Source organism: Engystomops pustulosus, chromosome 1 (assembly GCF_040894005.1).
Source record: "Engystomops pustulosus chromosome 1, aEngPut4.maternal, whole genome shotgun sequence".
Lineage (NCBI taxonomy): Eukaryota > Metazoa > Chordata > Amphibia > Anura > Leptodactylidae > Engystomops > Engystomops pustulosus.
Genome location: NC_092411.1, coordinates 149590103 through 149604910, shown reverse-complemented (window position 1 = coordinate 149604910; position 14808 = coordinate 149590103). Strand labels below are relative to the sequence as shown.

The 14808-nt window shown below is 41.4% G+C and overlaps 1 protein-coding gene across 1 annotated transcript in view; it reads left to right on the top strand.

Moving 5' to 3' along the window:
• Positions 1-7541, top strand: part of USE1 (unconventional SNARE in the ER 1) — a 57378-nt gene extending 49837 nt beyond the window's left edge. The window contains exons 6-8 of the mRNA XM_072110414.1: positions 2914-2944; positions 4879-5041; positions 6956-7541. Coding sequence (XP_071966515.1) covers positions 2914-2944; positions 4879-5041; positions 6956-7138 — 377 coding nt within the window. The 3' untranslated portion in view covers positions 7139-7541. The remainder of the gene's footprint in view (positions 1-2913; positions 2945-4878; positions 5042-6955) is intronic.
• Positions 7542-14808: the final 7267 nt, after the last annotated feature.

The window sequence follows — 14808 nt, the reverse complement described above, 5'->3', positions numbered from 1 at the left end:
TGGCAACCTTGAGGACCCCAGGGCTGCTTTCAGTGGAAGCCTGTTAGGATTGTGCTAAAAGCACGATCTAAAAGTGCTAATGTCAGCCTATGCAGAATATAATATGTCATTTTAATATGTAATTATCATTAATGTAATATGCTGTAATACATTAGTATTACGAAAATACAATCACTAAAAAAACTACAACATATGGGGTATGACCACGTCCATAACATCCAGTACAATAAAATAAAATCATCACTGAACCCATACGGTGGATGCGCTAAAAGAAAACGCCGAAAAAGTGATCAAAAAGTAACATGTAAGCCGTCATGATACCAAGAAAAAGTAGTAATAATAGTTCCTTTATTTATATAGCGCACACAAATTATGCAGCGCTGCACAGAGCTTGTCAAAACAGTCCCTGTCCCCAATGGGGCCCACAATCTTATCAACCTACCAGTATGTTTTGGAGTGTGGGAAGAAACTGGAAAAGTACTGCTTGTCCCGCAAAAAATAAGCTCTAAAACAGCTCTGTAAACATAAAAATATAAACGTTATGCCCATTGTTACATGGTGATGCAAAAACAAGCGAATTTCTCACAAAATGAGTTCTATATCCCACAAAACAAATTAACCATAAAAAATCTATATATATGGCGTATCGCCGTAATCGTGATGACCCATTTTGCTAAACTTGCTAAAATGCTAAAAACCATAAACAAGAATTAATGATTTTTTTAACCACCACCAAGAAAGAGTTAATAAAATCTGATTAACCGTATATACTCAAGTATAAGCCGACCCGAGTATAAGCCGAGACCCCTAATTTTACCACCAAAAACTGGGAAAACCTATTGACTCGAGTATAAGCCAAGGGTGGGAAATGCATTGGTCACAGACCCCCTATAGTATACAGCCTGCCCCCAGTAATATACAGCCAGCCCAGCTTGCCCCTAGTAGCATACAGCCTGCCCCTAGTAGCATACAGCCTGCCCCTAGTAGCATACAGCCTGCCCCTAGTAGCATACAGCCTGCCCCTAGTAGCATACAACCGGCCCCAAGTAGCATACAGCCTGCCCCCAGTAGCATACAGCCTGCCCCCAGTAGCATACAGCCTGCCCCCAGTAGCATACAGCCTGCCCCCAGTAGCATACAGCCTGCCCCCAGTAGCATACAGCCTGCCCCCAGTAGCATACAGCCTGCCCCCAGTAGCATACAGCCTGCCCCCAGTAGCATACAGCCTGCCCCCAGTAGCATACAGCCAGGTCAGCCTGCCCCCAGTAGTATACAGCCAGGTCAGCCTGCCCCCAGTAGTATACAGCCAGGTCAGCCTGCCCCCAGTAGTATACAGCCAGGTCAGCCTGCCCCCAGTAGTATACAGCCTGCCAGCCTGCCCCCAGTAGTATACAGCCTGCCCCCAGTAGTATACAGCCTGCCAGCCTGCCCCCAGTAGTATACAGCCTGCCAGCCTGCCCCCAGTAGTATACAGCCTGCCAGCCTGCCCCCAGTAGTATACAGCCTGCTACCAGTAGTATACAGCCTGCCCCCAGTAGTATAGAGCCACCCCAGCATTAAAAAAAAACTTATATACTCACCCTCCGGTGGCCCCGATGTCATCGCGGTTCCTCTTCTGGCTTCCAGGCTCGTCTTCTGGCTTCCCGGCTCCTCTTCTGGCTTCCCGGCTCCTCTTCTTTCTTCTGTAACCTCTTGCAGGGCGCCACCATCGCTCTCTCCCGGCCAGCAGGCGCATAGTATGACACGCTGCTGCTGACGTCATACTATGCGCCGCCCGGGGGAAAAACATGGCGGCGCCCTGCAGGAGGTTACAGAAGAAAGGAGAGGAGCCAGGAAGCCAGAAGAGGAGCCGCGATGACATCGGGGGAGCAGTGCTGCGCGTCCACCAGAGAGTGAGTATATAAGTTTTTTTTTTTTTTTTGTTTTTTTTTTAAGTGCATTGACATATGTATTGACTCGTGTATAAGCCGAGGTGAGGATTTTCAGCACATTTTTTGTGCTGAAAAACTCAGCTTATACACGAGTACATACGGTATAAGCTATTTAATCCCCTTTAAATGATATATCTGAAAAGTGGATCTTATCCACACAAAAAATAATACCCCATATGTCTAAATTACAAAAAAATAAACATTTTGTAGCCTGTAAAATGTGACAATGCAGATTTGCTCTGAATGGCACCTCCTTCCGTTCTATGCCCATGTGCCCAAACAGCAGTTTACCACCACATCAAGGGCATCCTCAGTAGAAATTGGGTATCAAATTTTGTGGAGTTTTTCGGCATTTAATGCTTTGTGATGGTTACATTTTTGGCCAAAATTAATGAAAAAATTACAGCTTGTAAATTACACCTCCATTTCTTTTAACCCCTGTGAAACAGCTAAAGGGTTAACACACATAGATTTTTCACACATAGATGGGTGTAGTGTCTAAAATGGCATGATTTATGGGACGTCTTTATGCTATTTAGGCTTATTAAAGTCACTTAAACCAGAGCAGGTGCCTCTAAATAAGGGTTTGGCGCTTTTCATAAAAATTAGAAAAATTGCACCCAAAATTCGGAACCTCCTAACAACCTAGAAAAGAGAGAGGATGCATAAATAAATCCATGTCGATATAAAGCAGACATTTGGGAAATGTGTGACGAGAAAAAAAATCTCAAAATCCCCTGAATATGTGAAAGCATTACAAAGTTATAAGCTCCTACAATGACACACTGCTAGAAAGCTTCAATTTTAACTTCCAGTGTAGGAAATTTGACCATTGCCACACAGGTTAGAAAGTATATTGAAAAAAAATGTATAAACTTTTTACAAGCAATAACATTTATTTGCTGAAAGGCCATGTTTTGTCATAACAGAATTGTGCTAATTTTTTTGAGTGACTGCAAGCTTCTTCTTTGTGTTTGTTAAGGTTCAGGGGATTTATATCCAAGAAAAAGAAAGTAAGTATGGATATTTTTTTTTTATAATTCCTTGTTGGATTCTAAAATTATAGTACCATAAAGACATAATTCCTTTACTCTAGGTTAGTAATGTTTCTGTTTACATTGGGGCATTATGTTTCTTCTTTTTCCAATTGAAATCTAGATGTGTTAGTTTTTCCCCTAACAAAGATGTACCCCAGGAAAAAAAAGACCTTCAATGTTATCTCATAGTCAAAATGTAATTATTATCAGCTTTCCAATTGTAATGTTTACTAATAGATATATTTTTAAAGTCCTCACCTGCATTCAACCTATCATATCCGTTTTTTGGGTACATCTTTATTAGTAGATTCTTGCTTTCCACATAAAATAAAAACAGTGAAGCATTTTATTTTCTTATAAATATTTCTGCTCATTTAAAAATACAAATATTTACTAACCTCTTTATGTAAGAATTTTGAGAGAATGCAGAAATAGGAAAAGAGCATAAAGGGCTAGTCAATACCAGACACCCTAGACCAGCAATGGTGAACCTTTTAAAGGCTGGGTGCCCGAACTAAAACCAAAACCCACTTATTTACCATCAAGTGCCAACTTGACAATTTAAACAGTAACCTATTGCTCCTTGGTCTTCCACAACATTCAATCGTATTGGCCCCCTGAGTACACTAATATAGTTGAAAGCAGGAGGGTAAATTCAGACATCATTATAGTTTCTCTCCAGGGTCTCTCTGTACTGGAAGGATCATGGGGCCATCAAAAGATAACCTGGCCCTGTTCACACCTTCTCACTCTTTCTGCAGTTCTAATCAGTCAAGGCTGTGTCATCTTAAAAGAGCATTGAGAGCAGCAGGAAGATTCCAGTCCTGTCTGCTAAACTCTGTCCTGGGACAACTGCCTGGGTGCCCACAGAAAGGGCTCTGAGTGCCACCTTTGGCACCCGTGCCATAGGTTCGCCATCACTGCCCTAGACATTAGTTATGAAGCAAACTGGATCCTGAAGTACAGTGTATATAGTAGCAGGAACAAAATGCACCGACCATATATGCAGAAACAATTTACTCCCATTAATACTACACTTTTACCAACATCACTCATAATCTGGCTATTTGTGATTGCAGTATCACCAAAATCCAGCATTGTCTGTCCACCCCTCCACATACATTCATAGTTTCCTATATTACTAGTTAAGCTTGCTTTCTTTATGCATCTGTAGTATGGAGTTTGAAAAGACTTTCAAGCCATTATTCCACCATGCTACCGTGCCTTAGCAATGCTGCTGTTATCAATGTGACTTAATACATTTAAAGGAAACCCATCACAAAGTTTTTACCCCACTAGGTAGACCTCAGGTAGGGTATGAAAAGGCCTTTCTAGAATTTCCTCTTTTATGTGAAATTTCACCTGTTTACCTATAAAAAAAATCTCCCCCAGACTCTTTGTCACACGAGATGAGTTAGGTTTAGTGGTTTCAAGCTTTTTGTTTCATATTAAAGATAAGAATCTAATATTTCAGATTCAATCCGGCTAAAGGTTCTGTGAGCTACAGAACTAGAGATATGGGCAGTTAAAAAAGTGGGCACTAGATCTTTATCTGCAGCTTGTATTTCCAACTATGTCTTAAGCTGCCTGCATCTCTGGTTCTGTAGCTCATAGAAATACAAGTCAGTTGAGATTATGTTTAATATGACACCAGCAGCAGGCCCAAAGATACGGACACTACCCCTGCAGCCTCTAAACTTGACTCCTCTCATGTGAAAATGGGATAAGTAGAGGCATATTTTCCTGACTTTGGGAGGTATTTTTTATGGGTGAGATTTCACAAAAAAGAGGGAATTCTATAAAGGGAATTTCATAACTAAGGGGACTAGTAGTTTAATGGGGTAAAATATGGTGATCGGTTCTCTTTAACATGGCATGTGTTATTGAAGTTATTTATTTTGATGTAACAGGGGCTCCACTTCAGATGACAAACAGTCATCCACAGAGTTAGATGCAATGCTTCAACATCACCACAACATGCAAGAGAAGCTAGCTGAGGAGATGTTACGTCTTACTCAGAATCTAAAGAATAATACCCTAGCAGCACAGAATGTCATTAAACAGGACAACCAGGTAAAGACTTGCATATCTAATGTGATTTAAGGGGTTGGTTGTAATAACAGGTATTTCTTCAGTATGTTGCATCAGTTGTTATTTGGCAAAACTGGGAGTGGATACAACACAATGGGGCAGATTTATCAAGCTAAGTGTAAGAATGTTCTTAGTTGCCCATGGCAGCCAATTACAGCTACATTCATGAAGCACTGGTAAAATGAAAGCTGAGCTGTGATTGGTTGCCATAGGCAACTAAGAACATTCTCACTTCTAGACAGCTTGATAAATCTGCCCCACAGACGAGGTAAAATGGAACGGCTTGGACCAGGTGTCAGTCTCGGGTGCCAACCTTTTTACTGCCATTGTTGAACCCTTCTAAGGCATTTAAATGGGGGGCTATGTTTTTTTTCCAAGACATGTGAGACTTTATCTTGATACGATAGTTTTAATAATAACATATTTTAAATTTGTCAATTCAAGTTTGTTTAAATAAGTAGAAACTTTTACCAAACTATGTAATAAATATGTGTACAGCATTATTCCCTCACCCTTCCCTAGGTTGAGTTACAGATGCAGAGGGCGCATATACTTCTGCAATAATGAAAAGTGAAAGTGTTTCCAGCAGCTTCTTCTATATTCTGCCTTCAGCTGACCGGCAGGAGGGAGGCACACTTCAAACGCCGATATCTCCTGAACCCTTGCACGGAGTAACAAATTCTGGTGTGATACATATCATATTAAAGGGGAGACTCTGTTGTGTAATTAGAATTGTTTCTATTGTCATGACATAAATAAACGTCCTGTATAAGCTGACGTATATTTACATGGTGCAATCCTGAAGAGGTTAAACAGTAGTACTTTCTCAAAGAATAAAGTGGATGCATCATTTGGACTGCACAACGAAAGCTGTAAAATCAAAGCCCCTAAGAAAATGGTACAAATGTGTTTTTTCATTTGTTTTAAGCAATTTCAGCACATTTAGATCTTATCCAGCTCCCCACTACACTGCATGAAATATTATTTGGTGCCACTAGAACATAGAATTTGTTTGGCATACAATGCTCACACACAATTTTTTCATAAGTTCTATAAACAGGTAAAATGAAATAAAGTTATGGCTTTCAAGATGTGGAGAAAGAAATGGCAAAGGATGTATCCTAAAATACTTTAAGGGTGATTTGGGACCTTGTGGATTTGTGGTGGTTTAATGCCCCAAATCGCCCTGTACGAGCTCTCTCGTGGCCACTATAGAAATAATAAATAAAATAAACCTTTATACTTACCTAGGGATCTCAGGTTCTCCCCATGCCTATGCACTAATTCAATAAAGCCGGATTAGTACCCCCCGACTTCATAGCTTAACCGCTATGCACATGCACAATTTAGCCGGGGTGTAGTACACTGGCTTCTTTGTGTTATTGCGCAGGTGCTGGGAGCTCAGGACCAAGGTAAGGGTATAACTTTTATTTTTTTTAAAGTGGGCAAAAGTAAAGGGCGATTTGGTACACTAAACAACCAGTCCATAAGGCCAGTGGGTGGTTGAGTGTCCCAAATGGCCCTGACAGGTCCCTTTTCAACACCTAAAATTGTTCTTTACAGTGGCCAACCCCTTTGAACGTATTTGGAGACTCATATGTTAAAAAACACCTTTTAAGGCAGCACCTCTGCCTTGCAGCATGGGAGTCCTGGGTTTGAGTCTCACCCAGGTCAACATCTGCAAAGAGTTTGCATGTTCTCTCCATGTTTGCGTGGGTTTCCTCCGGGTACTCTGATTTCCTTCCACACTCCAAACATATTGGTAGGTTGTTTAGATTGTGAGCCCCAGGGGTACAGGGACCAATTTGGCAGGTTCTGTGCAGCGCTGCGTAATCTGTGTGCGCTATATAAATAAAGAATTATTAATATTATTTATTCTTGTCTTTCTTGATTCAGACACTTACCCAGTCTTTGAAATTGGCGGACCAGAACTTTGAGAAGCTGAAGACTGAATCTGACCGCCTAGAACAGCATGCAAAGAAATCTGTCAACTGGCTCCTATGGATCATGCTCATCTTTGTCTGCTGCACATTTATCAGCATGATACTTTTCATAAGACTATTCCCAAGGCTGCGATGACAAGCGCCAGTCTGACATATTTTTTTTCCACGTGATTGTAAAAGCGAAAGAATTGGATATCTATACATTTTAAGAGTTACATGTGGATTTGTTTATTGGTTAACTACCACAGTGTTTCCATGGTAATTCCCATTATCTTTGAAGTTATTTCATAACACCAAAACAAAAGTTATTTCAGTTGTATGTGATCTGTATAGCTTTTTATTATTACAAATGATGCAAGTAGGGGATCATCATTTCTGTTGGCAGGTGTGTGGATCCAGCATTGTTTCAATAACTGACTATCCGTTCTCTTGAATTGGCCAAAGTGTGAACATGCCGAAGAAATGTAATCCGATATATCTTTACATATTTCCCTTCTTCGACAGTTGATGGACTCTTTATTAAAATTACATAATGATAACATCTGCTTTTGTACCCTTGATAATGTGTATTTGCCATCATATTTTGGGGTAAAATCATTATGCGTTTAAATGTCCACAAAAAAAAAAAAAAAAAAGGTATAAAGTAACTGTAAAGGGGTTTTTTCACAAATCAATGGCTCTCAACAACCTTGCCTATTATCTTCATTACCCACAGTACAGACCAAAAGTGTTTTCTGTATTTTCATGACTATAAAAATTGTAAATTCACACTGAATGCATCAAAACTATGAATTAACACATGTGGAATTTTATACTTAACAAAAAATTGTGAAACAAATGAAAATGTATTCTATTCTAGGTTCTTCAAAGTAGCCACCTTTGCTTTGATTACTGCTTTGCACACTCTTGGCATTTTCTTGATGATCTTCAAGAGGTAGTCACCAGAAAAGGTTTTCACATAACAACTGTGCCCTGTCAGGTTTAAAGAGAACCCGTCATGCAAAATAACCCTCCTAATCTAAATAGATTTTCATAAACTGCCATTAGAGAACATGTGAAATGTCCAATGAGTCATTATCATATTCAAGCTGTCCGGCTTATTCATGAGTGGGAGGCACAGCCACACCCCCAGTGCTTGACTGACAGCCTGTATAATGGTATGTGCTTCCTGGTGCTGGCACCCCCTGCAGCCTGTGTGTGTGTATAGGAGAGATACAACAGCTCCAGGCAGCCATGTTATAGCAGACCATGTCAGGTACATGTGTAGCTGATGTCTGTGTCTCACATGTGTAATAGGAGGATGCAGCTTGTCAGCAGATGCAGCACACACACCAGCAATGCTTTACTATACATTACACACAGACATGAGCAGGGGGAGGAGAGGGGACGGGTAACGGGTGACATCACTGCCTTTGACCATGTGACCAGCATCATTTACATAATAAAGAATATATGATTTTATAATGATTCCTGTATGAAATAACTAGATAAAGGCTGGGATGGGATCCTTGTGAGCTGCTCCAAAAGGTAGAGGAGATAGAAATAGTGACACAGACCTGATGACGGGTGTCCTTTGATAAGTGGGATTTTTTTCCTCCCCCGACAGGAGCTTTTCCTTGTTCCTCCTGACAGACCCTTTAACCGCTGTCAATGAGCTTTACAGCCTTTCAGTCAGGGTTGCCACCAGAACTGGGGCTAGATGACGTGCTGCCCCCTGGCCAGGAGCTGATAGTCCACCTCACCCCCATGCTGATCGCTTCTTGCCACTGCCAGGGATGCAGGGTCGCTCTGCTACGGTGAGTGAGGTACTTGTAATGGCTGGCTATTCTCTGGCTCCATGCTAGTATCTGTCCCACTGCTGGGGGATCATGGAGGGCTGTTGGAGACACATGGGGCGGGTGCATCCGTGGTCGGCGCCATGACAGGATGGGGTTCCGTTGCCACGGGTCTCTGGCTAGTGTGTGTCCATACCGTCCCTGCTCGAGCAGCGCCCACCTAAGCGTTTTCGGGACTTGCCAATCGTTGCTATGCCAACCCTGGGTCTGATCACAGAAATGACATTTCGGGTAGTGTGTCTGCATAGGCTAAAAGTAGTAATACCCTGAGGTACATGAGTGTTGCAAAGTATTATAAGAAACAAGCAATCAAATGACTGCTTATTCATGTCCTATAGTGGGACAAGTAAAAAGTAAAAAAGAAAATTTGAAAAAAGTTCAAATAAAAATTAATAAATGAATTAATAAAAATGCCCCCAAAGTCCCATTACCAAAATGGTAAACATGTCCCACAAAAAAATAAGCTATCAATTAGCTATACAGGCAGTCCCCCGGTTACATACAAGATAGGTTCTGTCGGTTTGTTCTTAAGTTGCGTTTGTATGTAAGTCGGAACTGATACTTTATTGTAACCCCAGTCAAAAAATTTTTGATCTCTGTGACAACTGGATTTTAAAAATGTTGGATTGTCATAAGAACCAGGATTAACAATAAATCTTAATTACAGGCACCATTGATAACTATGAAAGCTGTTTATTGAAGCCTAAGACTAAAGTACAGTAAATTACCAATATCCAGAGGTCCGTTTGTAACTAGGGGTCGTATGTAAGTCAGGTGTTCTTAAGTAGGGGACGCCTGTATAGACAAAAATTAAAAGTTAAGGTACTTGGAAAAAGGGGATGCAAATTTTATAGATTTTTTTTCCCCATCAGCTTTGTTCTACAAAATAAGTAAAACTTAAGAAAAAAATATAAAAATTTCGCATCGCCTTAATCGTACTTTCCCATAGAATAAAGATAACATGTTACTCAGGGTATGCGGTCAGCACCAAAAGAAAAAAGAAAGACAGAATTGATGTTTTTTCTACAAATCTCCACAAAAAAATGTAATATATTTTCAGCAATAGGGTATAGCCACCCAAAAATAGTATCACTGAAAAATACATCTAATCCTGCAAAAATTAAGCCCTCATATGGCAACATTAACAGAAAAGCAAATATTTTATAGCTCACAAAAGTACCCCCATCAACCAAATAAAAACCACAAAATTCTACAGGGCCAAACAGGCTAATACATGGCCCTCCGTCCCTTATGCACATTGCTATGCATCCATATTTATAACAAGTAACGTCTACATGTGTGGTGTCTCCGTACTCAGGAGAAATAGTGTAATACATTTTATGATGGGTTTTTTAATGCTATCTTTTGCGAATGTGTCAATTTTAGGGTTAAATGATCGTATTACTGATGTAATCAGACCATTCTAAATGTACCTCCATTTTGTTTTAAGTACTATGAAGATCTCAAAGGGTTAACAATCTTCCAAAAAACTTCTAATAGTTTGAGGGGTGCAGATTTGAAAAGTGATAAATTTCAAAGCTCATTAAAAACAAAAGTGACCCACAAAAAGTCAATTTTGAAATCTCCCTGAAAATATAGAAAACATAAAGAAGACACATGGGAAATGTTAATTAGTAACTAATTTGGGTTGTAAAACAAAATTGAAAATAACATAATTTAGAATTTTTAAAATGACAAAGTTTTTTAAAAATGTTGCCTTTTAATTTTTTTTTTAATAAATAGATGCAAATCTTATCAGCCACTAATTTACCACTTATCATGTGCAGTCTATTTTGTATGTTATCCACCCTTTTGTTATGAAACGCCAGAGTTTCAAAGTGTGTGAGTCCAGTCACTTACTTGGACTATGTTAGGTCAGTTCGGTTTCTGACTGTCATTACTATTAACTTACGGTTTAGATGCATGCTGTTGAAGGTTACGCGGCTTAGGTGTCCTGGGTCAGCCTATAAACCATGCTGAAATTGAACAAATACAGTCATTTAAGGCCTGTACTAAAATTAAAAGACCACTGTCAGCTCTCTCTCTGTAGACCCTACCTTCTACCATCTTATACTTAGGGTGTTGGCATAGAAGAATAGTTCCTCTAATCTCAAATGGGAGTGGTCTTACTTTAATTTCCCTTTTTAAACAAGCTTTTAAATTCAGAGACCCAACTGCTAGTTTACACGATCAGCTATTAAAGGGGTTTTCTCTTGAAAGAAAATTCTCAGTTTTCAATCCCTTAGTGATGTTTACACAATAAAGATTGTTTTTAGTGCTGTTTTAGCTCCTATCACTCAGTGATGGTCAGTGTAAAACTCCATAGTGTGGGCGGGGACTCTCTAAGCAGACACATTATGATCCCTCAAGTGCTATGAGGTGCTGACAATGTGGTTAGATGATCATGGCACAGGTTTATATACACTTTCCTTTGTACTAGTATCTGACACATAGAAAGAGAGATGAGACAGATCAGAGATGAGATGATAAAATCGATAAGATGCAAATTACACACAATTAAATTCTCAGCTCTGCTACCTCTCAGCCACAAAATACTGTCAGATCTGCTGTGCCTCCCTCCCCTGGTTAAAGATCTTATCTGCCTTTAGCTTGTCGCTTTCATGCTGCTACTGGTGTTTGCTGGTAGGAAGTCTGTGTGAGTGTGATCTCGTTGGAATACAAGGGTGGGACCACTACAAAGAGCAGCTCACTGCAGCAACAGACAGGAGAACAATATGTCTTCCTAACTCTAAAGTCAGAAAATTAACGGTCGGGTCCCGGGGCATAATTCTGATAGTGAAAAGTTGGAATTATATCTGTGATATGCTGTATTTTTGTTAATAACAGTGAATTGGAGAGTGTTATTTTATTATACTGAATGTATGTACTTCGTGGGAATACCCCTTTAAGTGGATGCCATATTTAAACTGCTGGCATTTGGTGGCTATTGTTAACCCATAGGCGCACCACAATGGAATATTATGTTTTATTATGTTGGGGTGAGAGATGCTTCAGAGCATGACAACATATACTATCCTATTGTGGTGCTTGAAGGAGTTCAGGTGCAGAGGCCAGCATACATTGACAGCCAGGCTCCTTCTGTAGTGGCAACAATCGTATGTTAACAGCACTGCCTGCACCATCTTAGAAGTTCTGAGGCCCTTTTCCCGTGCATCAAACTCTCCTGCACCACCATCAGATGTGTTGCCTTGGCAGCTGAAGGCTTATTGAAGGCCCACCCATGTTAATCCTCTTTGGAGCGCGAAACGGCCCGTCATCTTGGCGTGGCGTGCACCCTCCCTGCTATGATTGTTCCTTAAGAATAAAGCGTTACCTGTTTCAAGTACCGGTGAGTGCCGCACAATTTCTTCTTTTCTACCCTACCTCATGAGTGTCTTTAGTCACTGGTAGCGTGCACCACGGTAACAGACGCGATACCTGCGATCCGGTTCACAATTCCGGCTGTTGGACCCGAAGGAGTCACTATTGTGGCATACAAGTGTGAATTGGGTGGTGCCGGTAGTCTGCTTCTTTGTTGCTTAATCCTCTTTTAGGTCCTGTGGGGAATTGCTCTGGTAGATGCTTTGTAGCAGTGCAGGAAGCAGGGACACACGCAGAGTTAAAGTCCAAAATCAAGTGTTTTATTCACACTTCCTTGCCAAAACACAAATTCAGGCTTGGCTCAGGCACAACAAAATAAAGCCTGCCTGGCTGGGCACTGCCTAATACAACAATAACACCTAACTATACATGTACCAGGATTCCAGGCACTCAGTCTTGGCCCGCAGTATAACAGGAGTTACCTTTGCTGTGTGAACACTTTGCCGCCTTCAGCTCTCCAAGTAGTGCCTCCCCTTCTGCTTCTGTGACCCGTACCCGTGGGCTATACAGAAACCCAGGACCGGAGCTTGGATGGAGTAGAAATCCCACTACCAGCCTACCCCTACTCCATAATAAGCAGGCCCAGCACGGACATTACAAAGGTGTCTATGCTAGCTAGGCCAACATAGACTAACAGACTACTCCTGCTTACCACATGTTTGCATTAACCCTTGGGTTACTGCAGACAAATCCAGGGCATATATTCATTACCATATACATTTTATCTGCCTCTAGGACAGGTAGTGGTTCTCCCACAAGACACCTCACTTTCTCGCATACCCTCCCTTCTCAGTTATGAGACAGAACTGTCGTCCCAGCAAGTAGTACCTTAGGGACTCTAATGCCCATTTTATCGCCAGACATTCCTTTTCTACTATACTGTAATTTTTGCTGGCGTGAGTTTCTTTCTCAGGTAGGTAATTGGGGTGTTCCACTCCACTCACCTCCTGAGAAAGGACAGCTCCCAGCCCTACATCTGATGCATCTGTCTGCACAATAAACTCCCCCTTAAAGTTTGGCGTAAAGAGGATGGGAGATCAACATAATGCAGACTTCAATGACTGAAAAGCACCTTTTGCTTGTTCATTCCACCGCAGCATAACAGATCTTTTACCCTTCAGCAGGTCTGTCAGGGGAGCGGATACTGTGGCAAAGTTTGGTATAAACCGTCTGTAGTACCCAACAATGCCAAGTAACGCCCTGACTTGTTTGGTGCTCACTGGTTGAGGCCAACCCTGGTGACCTGAAGTTTAATTATGTCTCGACCAATCACATACCCCAAATAGTGTGTCTCCTCCATTCCCAGCGCACATTTCTTGGGGTTTGCGGTCAGGGCGGCTGCCCTTAGAGAGTTTACTACGACCTGTACCTTGGCCAAATGACTCTTGCAGTCATGGCTGAAGATGATGATATCATCCAAATAGGCTGAGGCATATCTCCTATGTGGCTTTAACACTATGTCCATTAACCGTTGGAAGGTGGCGGGGGCCCCATGAAGCCCGAACGATAACACAACATAGTGAAAAAGGCCCTCAGGGGTGATAAAGGCTGTCTTTTCTTTAGCTCTATCTGTCAAGGGTACCTGCAAATATCCTTTGATTAGATCCAGTGTAGGGAAGTACCGATTTCCCCTTAGTCGCTCAATTAGCTCCTCAACCCACGGCATTGGATAGGCATCAAACTTAGACACCTCATTAATTTTTTTTAAATTGTTGCTAAATCGCAACGTCCCATCAGCTTTGGGAATTAGAACAATTGGACTGGCCCACTCACTTTTAGACTCAATAACCCGTAGTTTAAGCATCTTCTGAACCTCCTCTGAAGTGGCTTATCCATGAGTCTTATGAACTCGGTAAGGCTTTGATCTTACCTTTAACCCTGGCGCAGTGACAATATCATGTTTAATTACAGATGTGTATCCGGGCAACTCTGAGAACACATCTATATTTCTTGCTACAAACTCTCGAGCTTCTCACTGTTGCCCTTTGGTAAGGGTATCTGCTATTCGCACTTCTGCATCTCCTACAGGCTTATCTGCAGCTTGTGAGGGTATCGCAGGAGGTGGACTAGCCAGAACCATCTCTGTGTGCAGACTCTCTCTGTCTTTCCAGGCCTTTAACAGATTTACATGATAAGTCTGCTCGGGTTTTCTCTGGACGGGCTGACGTATCCTGTAGTTCACCTCTCCTACCTTCTCTAGCACCCCATACGGTCCTTGCCATTTAGCGAGAAACTAACTTTCTACAGTGGGAACTAGTACAAGTACCCGATCACCGGGATTAAAGGTCCTTACTTTTGCTGACCTGTTATAAACCCGGCTTTGAGTTCTTTGACTATTGGCATGATGGCCGCCACCCTGTCTTGCATATCTGCGATATGGTCTATTACACTTTTGTGGGGTGTTTCAGAATTATTTTACGGACCTATATTCTTTAGTTCTACATAGTACATCTAGCCAGATTCAGAAATATGTAGATAGACAGCTGACAGCTGCTGCTTATAGTGCCGGCTCCATCCGTGAGCCGGTGCCAGAAGCAGGACGTTATAGCACGTCCCGGTGCGGGAAGTATCTACCAGTGCAGCTAGGGGT